Raw genomic sequence first — 25409 nt, 5'->3', positions numbered from 1 at the left:
AGCTAAAATTTTATGTGTTTATTTGTAGCATTTCAATCAGGGCTGACCAAAGTATGGCCCGCGAGGTGTTTTTTTTTGTGGCACGCGGACCCATTTTGAATGATTATGTAAAATGGTTAGTGGAACACTTGTAAAGTGATTTCATACTTTTTCCAAAATTGTGGGTATTAAAAAAATACATGGCGATATTTTTTTAATTTTTTGTCAAACAAAAACTAACGATTTATTAAAAGATTGATCCCATTTAACGAAAAAAAATTTTTTTTCCAAAAATCTTAATAAATAAAACAATTTTACACGTTTCAATGTGAGTTACACAACTAAATATCGTCAAAACTTTCATCAAACATTTTTGGAAATGTTTATCAAAAGTTGACTAGGTAGAAATCTGTAATAATTGCAAAAAAATAGTTATATTCCATATTAGTTTGAAAGTCATCATGACAATTTTTATGAACGGACCATCAAACTTCCCTCGGGTTTCAAACTCATGATAGCTGGAAGACGAATCTGATTGACTATAATCTTATTCAGGTAGACAAAATATTAAAATCGGAGGAATAAGGTTGTTGCAAATATTTTACAAAGCTTTTGTAGACCAAACCTCCCCTCCCTCCTCATTTTTAAAATATGGCTCAAATAATCAGGCGCAATTTTTTTCTTCAAAATACTTCAAAATATCAATCGAAATTTAAGTGCAATCAGCTGAAATCAATGGAGCACCGGATTCGAGTAGTAGAAATGACAGTTCTCCCATAAGAAATACATTGTAGAAAACAGCAAAAACTGCTCGAATGGAAGTGCTCCATTGAAAATGATGTAAGTGTTTTTCTCTCAAATGTTTTTTACGTCGAATCTTAAATGTTTTGCATATAAAGATTGCAAATCAACTTTACGTGTATTTTTAACATTTTTTTCCATTGAATTGTTGGATTTCTAGCTCACAACGAAGTTAGTTACACTTAATTTAAAAATAAAATTACACCTTTTAAGAAAATTGTTCAGATTACATTTCACCTTTAAACCTTCAAAATTTAATGAAAACACAAGTACATTCAACTAAATAAACTTTTTCAAATACCTTAAACAATTATATAAACAATACTGATAGGAATCTACGGTTTCGTGTTTTCTATTATTTTTTTAACGGAATTGTTGTTAACGAATATGTTACTAACGAAAATGTTATTAATGTTATGTTAAAATAACAGAAATTAAAAAAAAACTCAACTGATAGATTAGTTTTTAAAATAAGAATAATGTAATTTCATTTTTTAATTACCTATCTTTTAAATTTGGCCCGCGAGCTAATTTGAGCTTCAAATTTGGCCCGGCCTCCAAAAATTTTGGCCACCCCTGATTTTAAATGCACTTAAATTTCAATAAATCAATTGTATTGTTATGTGGAATAAAAAAAAAACAAAGAAACAAACTACATATTAAAAGAAAAATTAAAGCGTAAATTCTTTTTGTATCAATTTAGTTATTTGATTAAATTATCAGTTTTAATCGACACTATAATGTACTAGTTTTGACAAGCTCAAGAACTGTTTCAAGTATCCGGGTTACGTGAGCCCGAAAAGCCAGAATCACTAAGCAGGAAGCACTTTTGTTCCTACAACAAAAGCTACGATAGTCATGCCATTGTGCGCGGAAGAAGTGGGTGTTGCCACCCACCGAACCCACATACACGCAAAGTTTGTAACATCTACCGTGAGCAGCAGCGGAGGGCTTTCAGACTCAAGTTGGTGTTGTTGTTTGCTCTCGTAATGTGAAACTTTGGTTGGCTGTATGAACCAGATTCGGTTTCTTTTAAACTGCACTTGCGAGTGGGTGTTGTAACGTTTTTTTTTTGACTTTATGTAGACGTATGCCAGGTAAGAAAGGTTTCACGAGTTGAGAGGAATTTATTTTGTTGAAGTGAAGCACATAAAATTAGGTTGCATTGGAACTTTTGATGTGTTATTTTTTCCTGTACACACCGTCTCCAACCGCAGTTAATAGTTAGTTTATTGCTGGTACGAAATTTACAGCGACAATTTATCTTTCGTTTCCTTGATATCCTGCCACGTTATAAACATCGCTGGCACCCTCGGGCGTGTGAAACGGAGTACAAAAATGGAACATTTACTGGTTGATAAATGAACGCCATGTGAGGAAATTAAATTTCTGCTTCCTTCTAAAATGCTATCGTGGGCGTAGAGACACCATGTGAACTTTCAAAAGTCCATTTAAGTGGACATTTGGGCTGAGTGAACAGAAAGAAAGAAGCAACGATAGCATTTCCCGCGAGGAAATGATTTCTACACTGCTTCGGTTGAAATATGTTGTATAATGTTGCACAGGAAATTCTTTCAATTTTGTCCTGCCAAAAATGTGAACATATGAGCGATTTTTTTTTTCACCAGAGCATTCGCTCGTTTTTCAGGCATGTCCGATAATGATGCATTGCAGTTCAACGAGAGAGTATGTCTATGTGTGTGTGTCACTAATGTCAGAATTTATAGTTCCACTACCCGCCAGGAGATCCTCTCTGGAGCCACCAGCCCCACCAGCAGTATATTGTTTATTGCAGTCAATTTGGTGGAAATGTATCATGTACCTTTGAGCACGTGTACGTAGACACTCGATTGTCTGGCGTTGGCCGGGGCACACGTGTAGTTGCCTCCGTGTCTGGCCGTGGCGTTCCTCACCGTCAGTACGCTCGAGGTCAGCTTGTTCGTCGACACCGAAATGCCGTCCTCTTGGTCGTAGTTCACCATTCGGTCCTCGTGGTACCTAGAAATAGATCCACAATTCAAGAAGCAAAAGAAGAAGAAGAAGAAAAATCGAATTTCAAAAGTCACGCTACTTTAGAGTTTTTCCTTTCTTCATCTTACCAAAAGACATACAGCGGACTTTCGGTGGCACGTTTCAGTTTGCATTCCAGCCGCAGTGTCGAACCCTCGTCTATATGTAAATCAGGTGCTTCTAGAATTTCTGCCGCTGCCTCTGTTTGGAGAAAACATCCGGGAAATGGCAGGAAAAAACGGAAGAAGAAAAAATGCAGAAACATAGTCATTCAACACGAACAAGATGGTGGAATTTTCGGGTGGCATTTCCGAGATGGCTGAGGCAAGGCAAGGAAAATATTCCACCTTGGGTGATAAAAATTGAGCCTGCCGAAGATGAACTTTGCCTCAACGCCAACCGGTGGCACTGATAATTCATCCGATATTATCATATAAATTACATGTATTCGGCCTACCGCTGAGTGTTCGATCTATCGATTGGGACAAGATAAATTGAGGGCCTTGTTGGTGACTTTATTATGGCACTACAGAGGGATGAAACTGGGCGGATTCTTTTCCTTAAAAAAATTCAAAAAGAAAAATGAAAATTTTGATTCCAAGGGAGAAACAGTCTCTAAAAACACAAAAATAATTGAAAATGCCCAGTTCGATATAAATAAGTTTGTGAGAAAATTCCTCGTTCCAAATCGTCGTAAAGAAAATAAAATTTCAATAAAGGGAAAAGTTTTATAATTGAAAGAAAGAACATCGACAAAATTTTGTCATTAATTTTGGAAAAACTTATTTTTCTTCGAAAAGTGTGAAAATCTAAAAATCAATATTGGTTTAATCATTTTATTGAGTATAATTAGCAGTTTCGAGCTATTTCTATTGAAAAATTCCCAAAAGCTAGATTTCAAAGGCTTAAAACTTCATCTATGACTTTGTCTAATTGTTCAAAGACGACAAGCTTGGTTCTCAAAAATATTTAGCTAGTAAAGTTATTTTATTTAATTTTTATCAAACATTAACTAGCGCAGATGCTTAAAATTACTCAAAAACTCTACCTAAGAACCATGACATCACTTTTTGTGGGAACCCTAATATCGACACAAAAGTTCCATAACTTTCAATAATTTGAAACAAATAATCGCTTTGATATTTTAGGAGTTTTTCAAACGCTAACTTTAAACTATTTTTACCGTTGATTTAATTTAATAGCTTTGCGTTAAATTTTCAATTTCACTCATTTTGATTATGTTAAAAAACTAAAAAAAAAAATGAACGTTGTCCATGCATTCCCATAGCCAGAAAAGTCATTTTGCATCAAGTTATTTTTATACAAGTTTTCATAAAATTTTTGATGGCTGATCGTGGTCATACAGTGCGGATATAATCAGCAATTCTATTTGAAAAGGGCCCTAAACCGAAAAAAATCAGTGACGAAGAAGTCGAAAAACTCAGTTTTTATTTTCAAAAAATCATATCTCGGAAACGTAAGGGATGACATCGCCAATTTTTTCGATATGTTATGTGAAATTTTCCGAGGAATCCGATAAACATATCTTCAGACATAGGCTCTTTGGTCTAGACACGGTCAAAACACCATTTTTGTCAAAACGCCGTCTTTTTCATATGATAAGCTAGATTTTTTAAACTTCTTACTGTTTTTTTTTTTTCATATAGCCAAACTAACCACCTTTCTTTTGCGTCTAAGAAAACTAAAATCGGAAGAAATGACGCGGATACATGATCTTTGAAAAAAAGTTTTTTTGCGAAAAATGACGAAAATTACCATTTTTCGAACCACCCTAGCACGATATAGGTCTTCCTTATGGCCAACAAAAAAATACGGGTCTAATTATTTTGGCCAAGGAACCCCCAGAAAAATGGTGTGCCCGATCGGAGAACTTTTTTTCGGTTTTGGCTCTTTTCAAATGGAATTGCCATATTAATGTATGAAATTTTGAATGTTGAAAATGGATTTTCAGATCGATTTGGTGTTTGCGGCAAAGTTATAGGCTATGGACTTTTCAGAAAAATGGTTCACGAAAAATATCCCATTTGTTTTATTTAACATTTTATTTAAAAAAAAATGTTGAATTCAATAAACATGCAATTTTTTAAATTGTTTCTTTTTAAACGAACATAAACTTTCACGCTTTCCCGAGCAGACGGAAATAACGTGGGAATAACATTTTTTGTTATTTGAAAATACTAGGCCATTAACATTTTATGTTATTTATAACAAGATTTGTCATTCGTCGTTATGATTTTTTGTTATTGGATTGCTATTGTAATAACAGACTAATAACACTTTTAGGTATTCTTCGAACAAATCTTTGTTATTATTTTTTGTTATTTTAACAACTAATCCGATCATCCCAATAACAGTTCGAGGTATTCTTCCATAACAAAAAATGTTATTCCAAAGTTGTTTTGGCTTTCAATCAATATCAGACCGATAACAAATTTTGTTTTGATAACATAAACTGTTATTAAACCCTTATGCAAAAATGGGTTTTTCAAGAAGATTCCATAACAAATTCTGTTATTTTAACAATATGTGTTATTGAAATGGTATGAATTTTGTTATTACCGTCTGCCCGGGTTCAGATACTGTCAATAGAAATTATCAGACTAATTATCTGTCATTAAGTCGTTGCATGCGTCGTAAGTCCTTTAGAAATTCTTTTTCGTCGATTCGAGTTCTTTGTTAAGTTGTAACTCAGAAACTAATTGCCAGATTTTCAATGACCCGGAGAGAACATTAAAGGTTTTTTTAAATATATTTTTTACAGAGGTGCTTTTTTCTGAATTGTTTTTAATTTTAAAACAAAAGTGGCTCAAACTTGAGAACGGTACATTGTATAAAAAAACAAGTTATTTTTCGAATCATTTCTCTTATATCAGATTTTGTACCATCACGCATTGTTTCTCAAAAGGTATCTTTTTTACACTGGAACGCCCAACGCATGTCCAACTTACACGGACGCCCAAGCCTCCCAAAAAGGTGGAACGGTAACTTCAACTCGCTGGTTCTCGGGCATAACTCAAGCAGTCGGGACGATTCTTGTTTCCAGTGATTTGTAAGAATGTCTAGATGATCCTAAAATTTTGCAGAACTTGATTTGAACAAATCTGTAAATCTGTCAAAAACCGAAAACATCGTTCCACCTTTTTTTAAACGACTGCCTCCGCGGAATTTTTGGCGAATTTTTTTTACACGCGAAAAAAAAAGTTGGAACGATGTTTTTGATCGCAAAAATTACAGATTTGATCATATTAAGTTCTGCAAAGTTCTAGAGTTATCTAGACATTCTTACAAATCACTGGAAAGAAGAATCATTTTGATTGGTTGAGTTATGCCGGAGAACCATTGAGTTGAAGTTACCGTTCCAACTTTTTTGAAGCCTTGGGCGTTGGAATGTTAAGTCACCCAAAACATATATATATATAAAAACGAAAATAAAAAAGGACTAGGAAATAAAAAAAAACCTTATCATAACTTACAACAGTGCTGCAGACACCAAATTGATCTGAAAATCTCTGCTCAGATTACAAGATTTCAAAAATTTACATTCCGATTTTGTATCACCAGGATCCAAAATTGTTTAGAGACTTGTATGGAAAAACTAATGATTCCAAATGACTGCTTTTGACATAGATCAGCAAATCAAAAATGAAAATTCAAAAATTGTTATAAAAAATTGCAAAATCGTAGAAAACTGATTATCTGAGATTTTTTTTACTTATTATGAACGTCAAATAATGCAATTTAGCAAAAACGCATGAAAATATTTTTTAAAAGCATAATTGAAACATGCCTTTAATTAAGATAAGAATTAAGATTCATCGGGAAAAATGCTCTTTGAGACAAAACCTATTCAGAGTGTCCTATCGAATTTCTGCAAAAATTGACATTTTCTTTTGAGTCAAAATAATGAAGGCAAATGGAAAGTTGTATACGATGAAACTTGATTGGATTTTGTCAATAACCTCATTTTTTTTCTTCTTATATTTAATGATTAGATTTGGCAATAAAGACCTTTCTTGAGTTTCATTAAAAGGAAACCTTCCACGTTGACCTTACCTACGATTCTAAGCTCGATGAATATCGACTGCGGCGGATGGGTGGAAATTTGGCACTCGTACAGTCCTTCGTCCTCCTTGCGGGCGTTCTTTATCCGCAGCGCCCAGTTGCCGAGGTGGCGCGTGTGCTCCACCAGGAACCGGTCGTCGCTGCTGTACGTGGACAGGCCGACCGTCAGCAGCTGGTAGTCTTTCCGCCGGAACCACGATACCTGTATATTTTAGACGGAGGAACAAAACAGAAAGAAAACACACAGCCCGGTCGAGGCAGAATGAGAGATTTTTGTTTCAACTTCGGCAGGGGGGGAAACGGAAAAGCCAAGTGAATAAATAATATGCTGCGCAAACCTAATTGCTGGATTTCTTGGAGCCCAGCAATATGATTTGCAGCAAATTAATGACTTTGGCGGCGGCGGCGGTGGATACGGAAATCATACTGTTGGATAGGATAATCAAGTAGAAACAACGAAAGCAAGAAACGCAAAAATAATTGGAATAATAACATGGAGACCGATGACTAACCACAAGTTTGACCGTTAGCTTAATGAATGATTTTTATTTTATTTTTATTTTTCAGAAAATGTACAATCACCAAGCCATTCATAGAACACAATTATTTGAAAGAATCCAACATAAAGTTCAGCGCACCTAAACAGGAGTGTTTCATAAACACAAACATTCCTGTCTTTATTCTTAGAAAGCAAATAAACAAACACGGTCAGCAACATTTCCAAAACTCTTTCTTCTTGCCAAAAATGATGAAAAGACTCAAGTACATTTCAGGGCAAAGATGATGAACCAAGAAAACTTTTGTTTCGTACGAGTCACTGCTCTGTCAAATTATGACCAAAAGAATTTTCCCAAGAAAAAAAACCCAAAGCTCTCAAAAAACTTCTCAACCGTTGGTCCTCTACTCGTCATTCCGCGGGTGGTTCTCCTTGGACAGAGCAATAAATTTTAAATTTTTCTTTCACCAACTTTTCTCCATCATTCAGTCGCGTTTTTTTTTTTCTTCTCCTCAAAGTACATTTTCTCCTCGCATTGTTAACTGTTCTGTCCCGGTCGACAAATGCCACGCAAAGATAAGAGGGGAAAATCAGCCGGCTCCACTCGGTTGAAAACTTGTCGTTTTCAGTTTGATTTTTCCTCTTTTCTTTTCCAGGGACTCAAGGGCCTCCCACAACGAGGTAGAGAGAGCGAGCCTTGACCCGCACAAGCCGCGTGCCTGCTGCAAAATTTATGAGGCATTAAGATTTTCCCCTAGCCTGGCTGTGACGACGGTCGGCACACGAGGGTTTTCCGTGAGGGCCATCTTCAGAAGTTTTTCCGACGCGTCATTGAACGCGTGGCGTAGGTCGCTTTTTGGATGGTCTCTTTTTTTGGTTTGGTTGTTGCTTATGCGAATGGTAAAATAACAAGCAAAAGTCACGATAACGACAACTGTTTTCATTTGCCGTGCACATGCTAAGCTCTTGAGCTTGTTTCCGTTCGTTAGTGGGAAACCTGTCATGTTTCACTATGATGAACATTCAAACGATTGATGTTTGATTGTGGATTCTTTTTATGTTCTTTTGAAAAGTAGTCGCAAGCTCAATATTTCTTTATCACTTGCAGGTATTTTAAAATGTTAGTCTTGTATTTAAGATTTATACTATACTATATTTTTTAATAAAAAATCCAAACAATTCACGCATGTTTCAGTTTTAGACATAAAAATTAGATAAACAGTCGCTGAGATGTCTGCATTTGAAAGTTTAGATCCTCAAATTTCTATTTATTTTTTCATGTGTACTTTTAACTAAGCAACCAGCGATCAAAATTTTAATGAAAATTAAAGTTTAATCAACTGAAACCCAGTTGTAATGCATTTTCTCGCGTTTATAATCATATTCAGCATGCTTGAGCTCCTTTGAAAACACTTTAAATTTTCATGAAATACCAATGTCGAAAAAAAAATCCGTCAATACCTCGATATTTTCAAAACTTATGATTGGAAAGCAACTGTACGCCTGTAAAATGCAATTTAAAACACTTTTTTCATCTAAATGTTGAAACCTAGGCTTGTCATTTCAATTCTAATTTTTTTTTTGCCCTCCCCCTCGACTTTGGTCAGAGCCGAGAGACATAAACTTCAAAAAATATCTCATAACCCCTCCCCCCATCAAAGTCGGTCTGAATAATAAGGGGACAAAAAAAATATTTTTTCGAAGAACTTCAAAATTTTAATGAAAACTAAAGTTAATTGAACCGAAACCGTACCGACCGAACCGAAAAAGTTGGAATGCACTTTCCTGCGTTTATAATCATATTTTGCATGTTTGAACTCCTTTAAAGTCGTTTTAAATTTTCATAAAATACCAATGTACAGTTCTACGATATGTTTTTTTTTTTCTCGAAAAAAAAATAAATATTTCATCCATACAGACTATTTTTTAATAAGTTTAGTCATATTTTCATTTGGTGTTATGAATGCTATTTTATTTGAAAGGTAAAGTTTCAAAATTTCGGTTAGGTCGGCTTAGTCCAGGCGTAGGAGTCGTCTCCCTGGGTCCTGCCTCGGGGGAGTCGCTGGTAGGCAGTTGGACTCACAATCCAAAGGTCGTCAGTTGGAATCCCGGGGTGGATGGAAGCTTAGGTGTAAAAAGAGGTTTGTAATTGCCTAAACAATCAAGCCTTTGGACACCTAGTTTCGAGTAGGAATCTCGTAATCCAGAACGCCAAGGCAATGCTGTAGAACGAATAATTTGATTTTTTTTTTGAGTTTCGAAAATCAAGCTTTGTTTTATTCAAATAAAATGAAAGCTTTGAATTCAACTTAAGAAACATTCCACATTTTCTCTGAGTCCTGTTAAATTTTAACGATATTTAATTTTTTTGGGTAGATGATTCTCGTGAAAGATTAAATACTACTTTTTTGCAATTTCACCGTGAAACGACTTACTTTTCCTGTCATTCTTGAAAAAAAATTCTATTATTTTTGCCCTTTGATTAGAAATTTAAATTTTGAAAAGGGAGATAAAACCTTCAAAAATGTTAATGTGCCAAATGTCGCAAAAAACATCAAATTATTTCACTCTCGCTGGACAAGATTAAAAAATTTTGCTTTGATATGAAATTCAATAAAATAAAGCAAATCAGGAAACCTTTTCAATTTCATTAGTCGAATATTAAAAAAAAAGCAGTTCAATAAATAAGAATGCGCATGCCCTACATTTTATTTCAAAATATATATAGAGCCGATTCATTAACTAGGTGGAATCTTTTTTGAAATTTAGGAGAATTTTTTTGTGTCACATTCAAATTTATTAAAGTTTTTTTTTTAGTTAATTGAAGAATAGTATATAATGAAGCATAAAAAATAGTTCCTGTAATTTAAACATAAGATTTTCAGAGTAATTTTAACATTTTTATCGATCCGCAAAATTTGCGTGAAATTTGGTGTTTTGAATTGAGGTCCCCGTGAAATTTGCAATTTTCGAGCGTGAAAATTCACTAAGTCTAATTATTATTAGGTTCAAACTTTTTTGGGGGCCATAGGGAAAGTCAACGAAACCATCTAAAAGGGTGGAAACGAAATAGGTTTCTACAGCAACACATTCCTTGGGTCTCTTTTAGGGTCCCAAACAACCACCCAAAATTTAGGAGCAAGGCAAAACTTGCATTTTCACATTGTTTATTTTACAAAATACATGTTTCAATTTTTTATGAAACTAACACCGTAGAAGTATGACTTTGGATAACCATAACAACACTATTGAAGACAGTACCGTGCTAAATTGCTTTAAACAAAAGTTGCAGAGTGTTCAAGAGAGACATATCAAAATACTCTGTCAAAATCAGTTTTTTTCCAAGCGGAAATTACAATATGTTTATTTGAGAAATTGGGGTGCAATTAAACTATAGAATGTCATCTGTTCATTTTTTCATAAATAAGAATAATCATTTTTGTTTGGTTGGTATTTTGAAAATGAAACGAAACTATTGGCACTATTGGCATTTTGAAAATATTGGAATCATTTTTAGTCAAAGGGCATTTCATTTTCATAATTTCTGTTACTTGTCAAAAACATTCCAAAAACTTTCTACACGACAAACAAATCACAAAAAATGAATGAAATTGTTTGGCATCTGATTTGCTACACAGCTGTCAAATATGGGTTCCAATCTTGCAACAAGACCTTGCAAGAATAAGGTTGGAATCACTTTCAATTTTTTTTAATTAAAAATGAGATTTCAAGCATCATAATTGAAACTTTTGTTAATAAATATAATTGTTGAAAACAAAACTTTCACATAATTTGCAATGTTTGAAATCTTTAAGTTAAAAATATTTTGCAAGAAAAATTTATCTCAAAAAGTTGTAATCTAGAAAAACATTTTCAAACTGATTGATAGAAATCAGAAATGAATTTAAAGCTTAATTCAAATCATTCCAAGATAAAACAGTAGAATTAATGATGAACATCTTCGTTCAATCATCAATTTTGTTGGTAAATTTGTAAAAATAAAAACTCAGGAAGTAAAACAGAAGTGTTAGAAGAAACAAAAATCCGGAGGATACGAAAAAGTTCCTGAATGGGGATTGTACAGCATTATATCAACCAACACCAACATTTTTCTTTAATCTACTCTGCCACCTGGACCGCAAATTCAACTTTCAAACTCTGCAAAGAAAAATATTCTAATTGATTCTCTTTAGACGTCCCCCCTCTTGACCAGCGTGCCATGGCCTCTTATCGCACCTTTCCGGAAAACTTCACCCAACATCAAACACGCTGCTTTTGCTCTTAATTTTCAAGAGGACTGCTGCAACATTTCGGTTCAAGGGACAGCAGCTGCCGAGCTAGGAGCTCGCTTCCCAAGTAGCTTTCAACACCAGCGGAAAAGGCGGAAACGCGGGGAAAAGGGAAAGATGACCTACACAAGTGCGCGCCGCCGCTGTTCAACGAAAACTTGAAAAGTGTCCAATTTGGGTTCAAATTGGGAAAGACCCGGCGTGGGCACGCTGCGGACGAGGCGTGAATTTAATGCTAATTAAATCTTTTTCAAACGAGCCAAACTTGACCTAACCATGGTTTTGGTGGGTACGAAAAAATTTAAGGCCCGAGTTGGGTGATTTTTTTTATATTTTGATTTTAAAGCATTTTTTATGTAAAATAAAAAACTAACCTTTTAGGGAAATTTGCAATTCCGCTTGACTGACATTTAAAATTTTAAATCACACGTAGAATAACTATTTATAAAATACATCCTGTTACAATCTCCCACTCAGGAAGCTTTCATGAAAATTATTTTCCTTTCGCTTTCCACGCTTCAATTTGGCTAATTTGCGTGGAATGGAAACGTGAAGCCACTTGAAGCAAAAGGTCCGGACAGGGACAGACCGGGACCACCTCCGGATGGGAGCTTTTTAAAGGCAACTCGTGGAACCGAACCGAACCGAAAAAGAACAACACCGGCAACAGCTGCTGATGGGACCCGGTTCCGGTGGCAGGGACCGGAGATTGTTTGTTTTTGCCATTTTGTCACTCTTGAACACTTCTCCGTGGGCTGGGAGGAGGGAAAACAATTGGCGCGGAAACCGGAAGGGAAGCACATGCTTTAATGATTGATTTGTTTTCTGGTCTGACAGAGAAAATGGGATCGAGACGGACAGATTGCCAGCTCCGGCCCTGTTCCGCGTGATCGAAAATTGATGATCCTTTGAGCCCGGGCTGAGAGATGGTTGAGCTTCGAACTGAGGAGAGGATAAAAAATATGCTCCAAGTGGTGTTGGTAATTTGTGCCTGTTTGGATGCTTGTCTCGGTGCGAAGAAAACTCGATCCATCTTATTCGCTGGAAGCTGCTGCTGCTGCTGCTGCTGCTGTAGAATAATGATGATGACGTGGATCAGCAAACAAATTGGATTGTCGGTGAAAAGTAACTCAATTGGTCGTCTCGAAGCTGAACTGAAAGCTTCAGAGCGGAAAATTTACTGCGTTTATTCAGCATTTGCTTCTTTTGTAGAATCAGGCTATTAGTTATGCTTTATCAGTTGGTTTGAGTCACCTCTTTGTACAGCAAAATATTCCAAATTTACTTAAATGCCACGTTTATTTCGACTGCAAATTTGGCAGGACCGACAACACATTCGATGGCAGAACTTCTCTCCAAGTTTCAGAGGAATTGACCGCTCTCGTATAATTGCCCATGGCGAACTGGACCACTTCAAGCCCTAAACTCCAACCAAAGCTCAAACAAAGGTTAAAACTTTTCCAGAAATCATTCAACCTTAAAAAGGGACCATCCCCGTTCGCTCGCGTGTCCAAGACAGATGGCGTCGGTCTGATTAACGAAAGGGAACCCCCGCACTCCGGAGGAGGACGATTCGCTCGGTTAAGCTCCAGGCTCGAACAAAAATCCCATCTCCGGCAACGCATATTAGCGAGACTGCCCGGGATCCAAATCTGGCGAGATAAAATATCCACTCCTCACCGACAGGCGTCATAAAATCAAGTACCAGTTGGACCAGTCCGGTTGAAGGCCAGCACAAAGAAGTCTGCCACGTCTTGGCGTTTCCTACCTGCAACAGCAGCAGCAGCAACAGCAGAAGAAAGATCCCCTTTTTCAGCCAACCGCTTCGAATGACTAAAGGGTGGACTTGGAAGGGGGGGGACAAGCTAAGAGGGTGCCCCGGGAGGTAATAAATGAAGTTTCCTCTTTGAGTCCAGATAAGCGGATTTGGCCTGAGAGGGGTTGGCAATAAAAGTTTATGTCTTTAAATTTATCTTTATTTTATTTTTTGTTCCGCCCAGATTTCCGGCGTTGCAGTGCTGATGAAGCAACGGGATTTTTTTTTATGAGGACTAACGAGGTAAATTTGATGTTTTACAGGACGGTACGCTTGGCTGGTGCGAGAGAAACTTGTTGAGCTTTCTTAGATGTTGTCTATGGAGTGCAAAAAAAGCTTTAAAAAAATTCAAACAAAGATCAGTTTTAAGTTCAACATTGGAAAATGTATTTTAAAAAAGTTGAACAAAAGAAAAAAAAACAATTGGGTCCTAAAATGAAGCTTAAATTTCTGATATTGTTGTTCACAACGATAAAGCTTATTTTTCTGAGTACAATGACCCTTTGTTCGACCGCAAATGACATAAAATGAAATTTTGAATCTATTTAAAAAATACTTCGCAGTTCTTTTTGTCAGAAAAAGTCCTTTTTGACAGCTCGTTCCAAGGAAACCATAGTTGATCCATCGAAAAAATGTTGTCTTGTCATTTTTTTATTTATTTTTTTTGCATTAAAATGAAAAAATGTGGTCAGAAATGGTTTTTAATCGTGTTTTCAATCGTTGTACATATATAAAAATTGACACAGGGCTTCAGAACCCAAATGGCATTAAGTAAAGGTGAACACTTGACTCAACTGGAGTTTTTTAAAGCACTTTCATATTTTCATTCGAAATAATTACTTAACCACGCGTTTCCGCGACTTTTTATGAACTATGTAGTATATTAATTTTAGGTTTTTGCAATCCATAATTATAAAAATTCTTAAAATTACTAATTTTTCGAATATTTCTTGAATAATCGTAGTTTTTAAATCATTTATTTTAATTTCTGTAATTTCAAAAATTTCTTAGTTTCTGTATTTTTTTCTTTATTTCTTGATTTGTTTCTTTTAATATTTCTGAGTTACTTGAAATGCTTTAGTTTCCCAAATTTATTTAATTCCAATTAAAAAAAATCATGTGCTTTGCCTTCCTCACCTTACTGAGGAAAGGCTATAAAATCACTCGAAAAATGAACTTTTTAAATAGACCTCCTAGACCTACCTTCATGAGTACATATCGACTCAGAATCACCAGCTGAGCAAACGTCTGTGTGTTTGGCTGTATGTAGACATGTGTACCAAATCAATGTCACTGGAATATCTCGTCACAGTTTCAACTGTTTCATATTAAATTAAAATTATGGTAAAAAGGGTGGTTTTTTTCATGAAACCCTCACATGTTATATATTTTTAGAAAGCATATGAGAAGACCTTTTAGGTGGAGTAAGAATTTTCAAGATCTGACTTACCTATCTTAAATTACAAGCAGTTTAAAAATGGTCTAAATTCACATAACCTCAACTGGTCGGGTCTGATCGCCACGAAAAAGCCGTGTAGAGGGATGCCATTTTCCCAAAGGCCGTGTCTGTATATTCTTGACAAAAAGTCTGTAGGTAGTCTGTTATTTTTATTAGGACCTCTTAGGTGCTGCGAACGTTAAGGGAGATCCATAAACATCTGGACACTTTAGGGGGGTTGGAATCTTTATAAATAAGAGGAAGGCACCAACCACCTTAAGGTGGATTAAGTAAGGTTTTTTATTTGTATTTACTTTTATTTAGTTTCTATTTTTACTGTGAATTCTCGAATTTCAGAAAATTTGCACATTTTATGAAATTCACAAAATTCTCGACTTTCATGAATTTCTGAACGTTCTTGAACTTTTTGAAGATTCTATAATTCCTTCAATTTTTGAATTTAACAGGCTTTTTAAACTTCTGTGATATCTGTGTTTTCTTGAATTTCCTAAATTTCTTAAATTTTACGAATTTCTTTAATTTATGTTCTTCCTTAATTTTTTAAACCTTAAAATTTCTGTACTTTCTTTAATTTTAAAATAACTTTGATTTAATTTTCGAAATTATTGTTTTATTTTTAATTTCTTATGTTTTTAATTTCTTTAATCCTTTATTTTGTGTCTTGAATTTAGGAACATATTCGAATTTTTGGAATTCTTTTAATACTCGAATTACTTGAATTTCTATTTTTCTTTAATTTTTTTGTGAATATTTCTTAATTTTTCCAATTTTATTGAAATTCATGAATTTATTTTATTGCTTAAATTTTTTAAGCTTCATAATTTTCTGTATTTTTTGTATTTTTTTTTATTATCTTAATATCCTTTATTCTACACTATTTTTTATGTTTCAAATTTGTTTATCATCTTATTTGAATATCTTAAATTTTGATTTCTTTTTCTGTCGCAAATTTCTTGAATCCATTGAATTTCTTAGATCTACTCAACTACTTAGATTTCTTGAAGTTTCTGAAAATTCTGAAATTTATTGATGTTGCATAATGTATAATGTTGCAATCCTAATAGTGTCCTGTTTGGGACTTTAGTTCATACAAAAGTCCCAGTCAACATTAATCGATTTTTGTAAACGACAGATTGCTTGCTGTCGTTCAATTTAAAGCCTGCATCACACATTACTAGTGTTATTTGTGGTTTGAAACTGTAAAAAATAAAGTCGTGATAGGCTTCCTGTTTCACCATAATTCAATTACAAATATTTTATTTTTAATTGGGCATTACGTATTTGTTTGATTTTTTTCATGTTTATATTGTTGTATGTCTACACAGTAAAAAATGCTGGACATATTTATCAAGGAATAGAGTCAGATTTTGTTTCAAAAAATCAAAAATCATCAGAAACTGGTAAATTTTCAACAGTTCTTGGTGAATTTTCATCAGGTTCACACTTGACAAATTTTTTAGTAAACATTTTCAACCTTTCATATTTCAACATTTTTTTTTCAAAATTTGTGATTTTTGCGGATTTATACTTTTTGTACTCTCGGAGGATTTTTAATTTTTTCCTTCTCTTACCAAATGTGTTTATAGTATATCCAAATACGTCATAATGAACTACAGTACAAATCATAGTTGAAAGAACCTCCAAAGGATTCCAGGCAATTAGAAATACGATTTTTTTACTGATAAAATTCATAGAATATTTTTTGTATTTCTATTTGCCTGAAACTTTGTAGAGGTCAATGACCAAAGAATAAAAAATGCGTCATCGGATCGTTTATAGAAATAAGCAGACAAATCGGTCAGCAGTGTTGAAAAAAAATTTTTTTTAGAGTATCAGAGCGGACAATTAAAAAATATTAAGCAATTCAGTCTTTTTGAGGACTCTAACCAAAGGAATTGCAACTCTTGATTTTTTGGAAAATGAAAAAAAAAAAACACCAAACAAAAATAGAACTTATCATTATTTTCTGGGGCCAACAAATGCATCTGAGGGACAGCCGCTCGCACGCCAACTAACTAAATACTTACTTACAGTGGCTGGTGTGGACATGGTGACGCTGCAGGGAAGCACCGCGAGGCCCCCCCGTTGACTAACTACCCTACTGTTGTTCTTGGTGATGAATTGACTCTCGTGGTGGTGCGACGAGCTCAGTGCGTTTCGGTGCGATGATTTGGCCTCGTTTGACTCTGTGGGCAAAGGTGGTGGGAGAAAACAGAATGAGACTTTTATTAACAAACCGCAAGATTAATGACACTGTAGTGTGTAAGTACCAGTTCCCCAACACCCCTGCCGTTCCATGACCTTTGCAAAGACCTGCCTCTAATGGCATAAATTACAACCCTCCCTTATTACTACTCCCTGGTGGGGGTGGTTTTAGTGCGAAAAACCAGCGCGTCGAAAAGTGCTAACTTTTATTACACTGTCCTGTCATTCACTCTCCATTCTCCGTTCTCGTTCTGTGTTAGTGAATGAGTTTTTCCGGTTCCACTCGCTTTTTAGTGGTGGCCCGTAACTGGGATTGAGTTATGGAAATTGTGATGCAAATTTCGTGGCCACAGACACAAAAGATGCGACAGACAAGAAAAAACCGCTTCATTTGTCATTAATTTTGTCACCCTTGTCTTTTCGTGATGAACTCGACTTTTGTACCAGTCACGAACAACAACATCAACATCAACAACAAGCATAATTAGCAAAGTAAACGCGTAGAATGACAAGATTTTCGCTGGAACTAACTTGAGGCCCCCTCGTCCCGGTGCTGCTGCCACTTTGAGGATGAAAGTGCCCTGTTTTCCACGAAAATTTTCCCCACCACAAAAGACAACGGAGCGAAAGGCGAAGAAAAGCCGCCTCGTCATCCCTCCACATCACCATAATCATTACCATCATGATTGTATTAACATTTGTTATAACTTTTCCTCGGAACACAAAATTTCCATGTCATTAGGAGCGAGTACACTCTAGTGCACGATGGGGTGGTCCTTGGCTTCTGAAAAGCTTGCCGAAATCAACCGGACTCAACCCACCCTGACCCGCACTCTGGAATCTTCTCTCTACGCACAACCGGAACCGGCAACAAACGTACGAAGACCAACTAGAGTCGTGGGCGTTATCAACGCGGGCGCTGGTGGTTGGTGTGAAAGCATCAGTTTGGGATAATGGATCATCCGTGCGGTGGTGGCGTGTCGAAACACTTGTTCTGTGGCGAATGAATCTGGTCCGGAGTCCATTGCTGGATGGCTGGATGGTTGCTGGTGATGATAGTAGTGGCTGGTTGCCCATCTCCCTTTTTGGGAAGAAGGGACTGAATGGTGGAGCAAATGGTTCAACTGACGGAAACACGATCAACTAATTGGTGTGAATGTATTTACTACTACTGATTGAGGCCTGACCCCTTTTCGATTTGCGTGAAAGTTTTGTCCCTGATCACGAATCCATTTTTTTTTTATATTTCGTGACGGAGGGGCGGTACGACTCCTTCTTTTTTTAAACATGCGCAAAAATAGATTGTTTTTAAAATCGCTGCCATTTCCAGTTCCTCAACTGTCAATAATCGTGTAACATGTCATTTTATGGAAAATTTGATGTTCTTTTAGAATCTGAAATAACCCAAAAGAGTAATTTTTCATTCAGAGCAGTGTTGCAAAAGAGTGATAGAAAAGCTATCAATAGATTATCTCTGCACCAAAAATATCCGAGAGTATAGCAGCCGTCACTATAGCTTGTGAGATCTCTTCTTGTGTCTCGTGATTCCCAGCGATGCCATTCTCTCTCTATCACTCCTTCTCTTTTCCTCGACTAAGCGCTCTCACCGCTGAGTCTCTCAATCTCTCCGAAAACTGCAATGAGAGAACGCGAGATGGCGATTAGGAGCCGACCACGCATGACGCCCCTTCAAACTGCGTTTGTAAAATTGGTTTTGTGGCGGCTTTTGTGGTTAAACGCTGTTGCGGTAGGATGTTCGTGGAAGCGAGAATGAGAGAGAAAAGGAAAATGTCAATCGCGAGTGGGTAAACACGAAAACGTGTTCGGCTATGTTCGGCGCTGAGAGTTTCAATGAAGAGAGAAGAGCAGTTGTATTTGAGGCATGAATATTCAGGCGAGATAATTGTAGTTGCTGAGAGCTGATATTTTGATATTTTAACAACCCTGATTCAGAGCAAAATTTTCACTTTAAAATTACGTGTTTGTAACTTTGAGGTATCTTAAAGAGTTTTACAATAGGGCATATTTAGCTTATTTTTTGCAAGTTTTAAATTTTGGAACCACAGAACAAACAACAAACAATTTTTTTTCTCAAATTTAAAGAATTTTTGTGTAGTAGAATTGCCTATCTTTTGAAATACTTCCTGCCTAATTTGACTGGTATACATTTTAATAAAAGCTATTGTCCCTCGGCTCTGGTTGAGGTCGAGATAAAGGGGACAAAAAAATCCTAAACTCAAGCTTGGTTTTCGAAATTTCGTATCCAAAATTATCATAAAATGCTACCATCAAAAACAAAAATTGCGAAACATCAATGAATCAATTTATCCAGTTGTTTTGCAATCATTGATTTCCAAAATTTCTAAACACCGACGAAAATTTTATTTTTGCGAGGAAAAAAAGTTTTTGCGGTGCTGAACATTGTAATTTCATAAATGTTCAAAATATTTTCAAACGAGTCCAAACATGTTAAACATCATATCAATGCAGAAAAAAGCATTGAAGATTGTTCTCAGAGCAATTCCATGTCAAATAAGGAATCGGTTGTACCCAACCTTCAATGAAACTTTGTAGACATGTTATCCTAGGCCTAAAAAAGCCATTTTTGTGTATATGGAGCCAGTTACACTCGATAATGACATTTGAGAAGGGCGTAAGTGTTTTAAATATTTTTGTGTTTCGTAATTTAAATATTGCTGTATCTCGAAGCCGTTCCATCGTATCTAAAAGTGGTCAAAGACAAACTTGTAGGAAATTTGACGAGCTTTCCAAAAAAAATACACTGAAAGAAAAAAACACTCCACTTTTATGAGATTTTTTTAATTTTTAAGTTTAAAAGTAAAATTTGAAGGTGAGCCCACGATTTTTTTTCGTTCAAATTTTTTGTGAAAATAGCCTAAGATGTTACAAAAAGTCTCACGGAAAATGCAGGATGGAGTAACTCACCTAAAAAAATACAAAAATCATTTACTGAAACTGTTTTTTTTTTCAAAAGTTCTCTAAACGTCAAAATTTTCAAAACCCGAACACGAGAGTTGATTTTCCAGACAATTTTACATAAAAGTCTCGATATCGACCATTGTCCTAAGTCCAATCCTTGTGAAGTTACAGCGGTTTTAAAAATAAAAATGTGGAACAAATAGGGTTTTTGATGGTTTTTGGTAATTTATGTATGACAGACTTGATTTTTCAGTCTCGAAAATTTTTTTACCGGAAAGCTCGTCCAATTTCCTATAAGTTTGTCTTTGACTCCATTTCAATTGGATGTATGGGCTTTCCGGTAAAAATATTTTCGAGACTGAAAAATCAAGTCTGTCATATAGAAATTGCCAAAAACCATCAAAAACCCTATTTTTTCACATTTTTATTTTTAAAATCGCTGTAACTTCACAAGGATTGGACTTAGGACAATGGTCAATATGGAGACTTTTATGTAAAATTGTCTGGAGAATCGACTCTTGTGTTCGGTTTATGAAAATTTTGTCGTTTAGTGCACTTTTGAAAAAAAAAACAGTTTGAGTAAATGATTTTTGTGTTTTTTTAGGTACAATCCAAGCAATACGTTTAAAAACGTGCAAAAACGTGTCGTGAGTCTTTTTGTAACATCTTAGGCTATTTTGACAAAAAATTTTGAACGAAAAGAAATCGTGGGCTCACCTGCAAATTTGACTTTTAAATTTAAAAAATAAAAAATCTCATAAAAGTGGAGTGTTTTTTTCTTTCAGTGTATTTTTTTGGAAAGCCCGTCAAATTTCCTACAAGTTTGTCTTTGACCACTTTTTGATACGACGCAACGGCTTCGAGATACAGCAATATTGAAATTACGAAACACAAAAATATTTAAAACACTTACGCCCTTCTCAAATGTCATTATCGAGTGTAACTGGCTCCATATACACAAAAATGGCTTTTAAAGGCCTAGTATAACATGTCTACAAAGTTTCATTGAAATCGGAGAGGGTCGAGAAAAAAGTACCTGAAAAATTCCTGTTTTGGGCTGGAATTGCTCCTCAGTAGATCCGACTTCTATTTCCATTGAAATTTTAATATTTTTTGCCCCCTGATTTTTTTAACGGGGGGGAGGGGGGGGCGACATAAACTTTGAAAAATATTTGCAACGGCCTTAGTGTCAAAATTAAAAGAAATAAGATTCACATCATTTTTTTGCAAATTAAAACATAAAAAAATAAGTAACACTTAATTGTTTTTGCACGTTTTTAAACGTATTGCTTGGATTGTGCCTTTGTACTTTTTCAATAATTTTATTTGAAATTCAATGATTCTTTATGTTTGCATTTAATTTGTTTTATTTCTCTATCAAACTGATAAACTGAGCAAGATAACAAAATCATCCATTTCGTAAAAATGTTTTAATAAATATGAAAAATAAAGTGTTGCGTAAAAATGTACAAAAATACACGAAATAAAAAATTCATACATTTTTTGCTTAGTTTAATTCGAATTGAAGTTTTCCTTTTTTGAGGAACTTGCAAAAATAATGGATTTGTTCAGAACAACTTTTTACAGTAATAAATTTTCGGCAAAAATAAAAGCATTAAAAAGTGAATTATTCAAACTGAAAATTAAAATCACTGCAAATGTTTTTTCAAAATATTAAAAAATGTCTTAAATGAGTAAAACGAATCATGGAGCAAAAATATATGTATATTTTTTAAAAAACTTTAATAGAATTCTAAGAGTAATTCATTGAAAATTCAAAATATATTTTTCCACTTTTATAAAATATATTTTTAAATATTTTGTTAAATATTTAAATTAAGGTCCACAACAACACAAAAAGCTTTTTTGTAAAGAATATTTGAATACATATTTTGTTTTAATACATTTTATCATTGATTTTTCTGATATATTGGTGTGTTGAGGAAATTGAACTTTAATTACTTCACAATTTTGAGCTGAAAATATATAAAAAATCAATCTTTGTTCTTCTCTATATCTATAGATATAAAAAAATCGATGGTTTTGTTCGAACGCGAATCAGTTCAATACGGAGCGTCGGATTGAGGTGCATTTTGTTGCGTTGGGTTCGTATAAGCCCAAGGAAGATTCATACGCTAACAAATTGACACTTTGGCCACTCTGGAACCAAATCCGGATCACCAGTCATTTGTATGGGAAACGGTTCAAATGAAAATAAAACTTATATGTAAAAAAAATAAACAGGATACAGATATTGAAAAAAAGAATAATAAAACAAATCACAGATTCACTATAAAAAGAGAAGAAGAAAAAGAATAAAAATGGAAATGGAAAAAAACCAAACAAATGACAACGAACTATAGGGATAAGAATCTTAAAAGAGAAGGAAAAATCAGAAAAAAGATTAGATTTTTTTACAAAAAAAAGAAATCAATGACAAAACAATACAGAGAAAAAAATAAGAAAATCCATTTAAAAAGACAACAAAAATGATCTTAGATAAAAAGAGAGCTGAGTGAAATAAAGAAATTTTGAGGTAAGAGCTATGAGGTATGTTATATAAAAGATAGACCAAGTCATAGTGACAATACCTGAATAATAAACACAAAGAACTTGATCAACAGATATTTGTTGTGCGAAGTTCTTCATTTTTCAAACAACAAATCAGAAAAGGGCAGGACGAAGTTTGCCGGGAAAAGCTTACTGAATGGAAATATTCTCTCACAGAGCTAATAAAATTCTCACAATTCTTCAGACATTCAACGAAATATCTTCAAACACAATTCCCTCACCCCAACGCCCTCAACTCAAATTCAAGTTCAATCCCCATTTAGCTGGCCGCCCACGCAAAGGCTAATACCCCGACACCCCGTTCGTCAATCGTATAATGGATCCATTTATATTTTTCACGCAATTCATTCAACCTGTCACGATCGCTCAAATCCACACAAACCTCGGCGGCCAGCTCAAGTGACAGGGGGGTGAGGTTCGGAGGTGCCTCAAGTCACGACGTGTGTACAAGAGCGATTACACGACAGGCTCGCAGCGTAGTTCTGACTGTGGAGAGCTTTTCACCTTTTTGCCCCCAGGTGTGTGTGTTTTTTGCTTTCCTCTGGCTTTCCTACTTACCTGGCTTTATGATTGATACTTGAGAATGTCACCTTTTATGGCAACTTATTTCATTTTTATTACCCGCCACCAGTCCATTCAGGTTTGCCTGGTTTTTTTCTGTGCCAATGGAAGGTGGAGCACAATGTATTGCGCTCGGTACGAGCTATTTCTGGGCTGGCAATTCATAGCCAGTCATTGTGCCGTGCCGAGCTCGTGCCTGAGAGGAAACTTTTTCAACTGCATACCGGTGACTGCTTCAAGGATAATTTATCCCCGATTGTTTCCATTTACTTCTCTGCGTCCTGCCCCGTCCTGACCTAGTCTCGTTGGTTCGTTCGTTCGAAGCACACCCACCTCCACCAGAACATGTGTGTTATTACCGGAAAATTGAGCAACGCCTACAACCGACGTCGTTTTCCTCACCAGAAAAAGGAATCGACCGGAACATGTAGCAGGAAGTTGTGAGTAGAATGTTGTGGGAGATGGCTTTTCGAGGTTTACCAAGCGTCTGCTTGGAAAATCTCGAAGAATAACGATTCGATGGAGACGCATGGTTCATTTCTGGTTCAACTACCGTCGACTGAGCTTCACCCGAAAAGGAAGAAGAGCCCCCTCGTTTCGCGGAGCAGCATTTTTATGACCTTTCCCAAAGCCACGTGCCACCTGCTGCCCGCTCAAGTCCCCGCCTCCCCTGTTTCTGCTGCAATCTGCGCCGCGGCCGGAAGTCGGCGGGAACAAGCCCATAAAACACTCTAAATTATAGATTTGGGAGTCGTTTCGGGGGGCACCGAGCTCTTCATCGTGGAGCGCCCCAAACTTTGCTTTTAATGAGCGGAATTCATTGACTCGGTTGCGTCGTTCACGGGACCGGCCGCGCGCGTGGGAATCCTTCATTACCGGAGGAACTCTTAATGGACTGTTCTTTACCTGAAAACGAAGAGGCGGATTGGGTGGACGTTGCATGCGGGGTTGGTTTTTCGCAAATTCAGGCCGTTTTAGCCTGCAGTCGGTGCAAAATGAAAAGATACTCCGCGAGGGTCGTCGGGTGAAAAGGCAAGGTTAGTTCTTTCTATACATAGAACGGTGGGCAATTTAATTACAGAGTGCAGCTGGGTGGAATGGTTTGAGTAAATTGGGTATGAAAAAAAAAACGGAGCAAGAAGACTTCTTCTGCAAAGGTTCGCTAAAATGCAGAATCTACAGCGTTTGGGGTCATCCGGCGCAGGGAGGGCTGCGTGGGGTAGGTAAGTGTTTTGAGGTTTCTTTTTGCATCGTACTTTTTGAAAAGAGTGGTGGTTGAAACTTAATTAACAGTCCATTCCGGTGGCATAGTGCTTGGGTGCTTTACTGGACTTGTAGATAGGAAGTCTGCGAACATTTCGAGAAAAGTGTATTCGTCCAAAATAAAAAAATGAGCTGAAGCTGACATTGGTTAATTAACATGTTTTGTTCAACTTATTTTCAAGTTTCCTTTTCCGAATTACAAATTGAGTTTCAATTCTTATTTCGTAACAATATGTTTTTTGTTTGTAAATAAAAAACATAATATCTAAGCTGAAACAACTTAAACAATAAGCATTTTTATATCAAGTTACGCAAAATAGGGAAAAGTTGCCCCGACTCCTCTTCGACTTGCGTGAAACTTTGTCCTAAGGGGTAACTTTTGTCCCTGATCACGAATCAAAACTTTTTTTTCGTAAAATCGCGATAACGTGGCGACTCATTATGTATACATATCATTTTTTTGTAATTATCTGCTCTACAATTTTGTAGAACATTGTTACACTCTAAAAAATAACCCAGCAATGTTAGAAAAAAACATTAAATTTGTTGTTCTCAATGAACAAAAAAACCCTTCCGGGTTAATATAGATTCAAAAAGACCATTTTTCGCATGATCAAAAATTGAAGGGGTCGTACCGCCCCTCCGTCAAGAGATATCAAAAAACGGATTTCAGTTACCCCTTAGGACAAATTTTCACGCAATGCGTAGAGGCGTTGGGGCAACTGATGTGTTAGCTGGCGTTGAATGACCTCAAAACTAAAAAAAAATTGAGCATTGCTCTACAAAATTGGTTTATTAAATGTTTTTTTTTTGAGTTGGTCAAAATGGGTTAAACTTGAAAAGCTTGAATTCTTAAGTTTCTCTTTTTGTTTTATCCGCTGTATGTTCAATGTTCGACGATTTCATAGAAGATATTCTGAACTATTTGAAAATATA

General features: G+C 35.6%; 1 protein-coding gene across 1 annotated transcript in view; it reads right to left on the bottom strand.

The window, feature by feature from the left end:
- LOC6049337 (neural cell adhesion molecule 2) overlaps positions 1-25409 on the bottom strand; it is a 132985-nt gene that overhangs the window by 17651 nt on the left and 89925 nt on the right. Inside the window, exons 2-5 of the mRNA XM_038261327.1 lie at positions 16965-17119; positions 6865-7075; positions 2880-2991; positions 2603-2778 (exon numbers count right to left, since the gene is read on the bottom strand). Coding sequence (XP_038117255.1) covers positions 2603-2778; positions 2880-2991; positions 6865-7075; positions 16965-17119 — 654 coding nt within the window. The remainder of the gene's footprint in view (positions 1-2602; positions 2779-2879; positions 2992-6864; positions 7076-16964; positions 17120-25409) is intronic.

Source organism: Culex quinquefasciatus, chromosome 3, assembly GCF_015732765.1.
Source record: "Culex quinquefasciatus strain JHB chromosome 3, VPISU_Cqui_1.0_pri_paternal, whole genome shotgun sequence".
Lineage (NCBI taxonomy): Eukaryota > Metazoa > Arthropoda > Insecta > Diptera > Culicidae > Culex > Culex quinquefasciatus.
The sequence above is the reverse complement of the archived record's forward strand: the minus strand, read 5'-3'. Positions and strand labels throughout refer to the sequence as shown.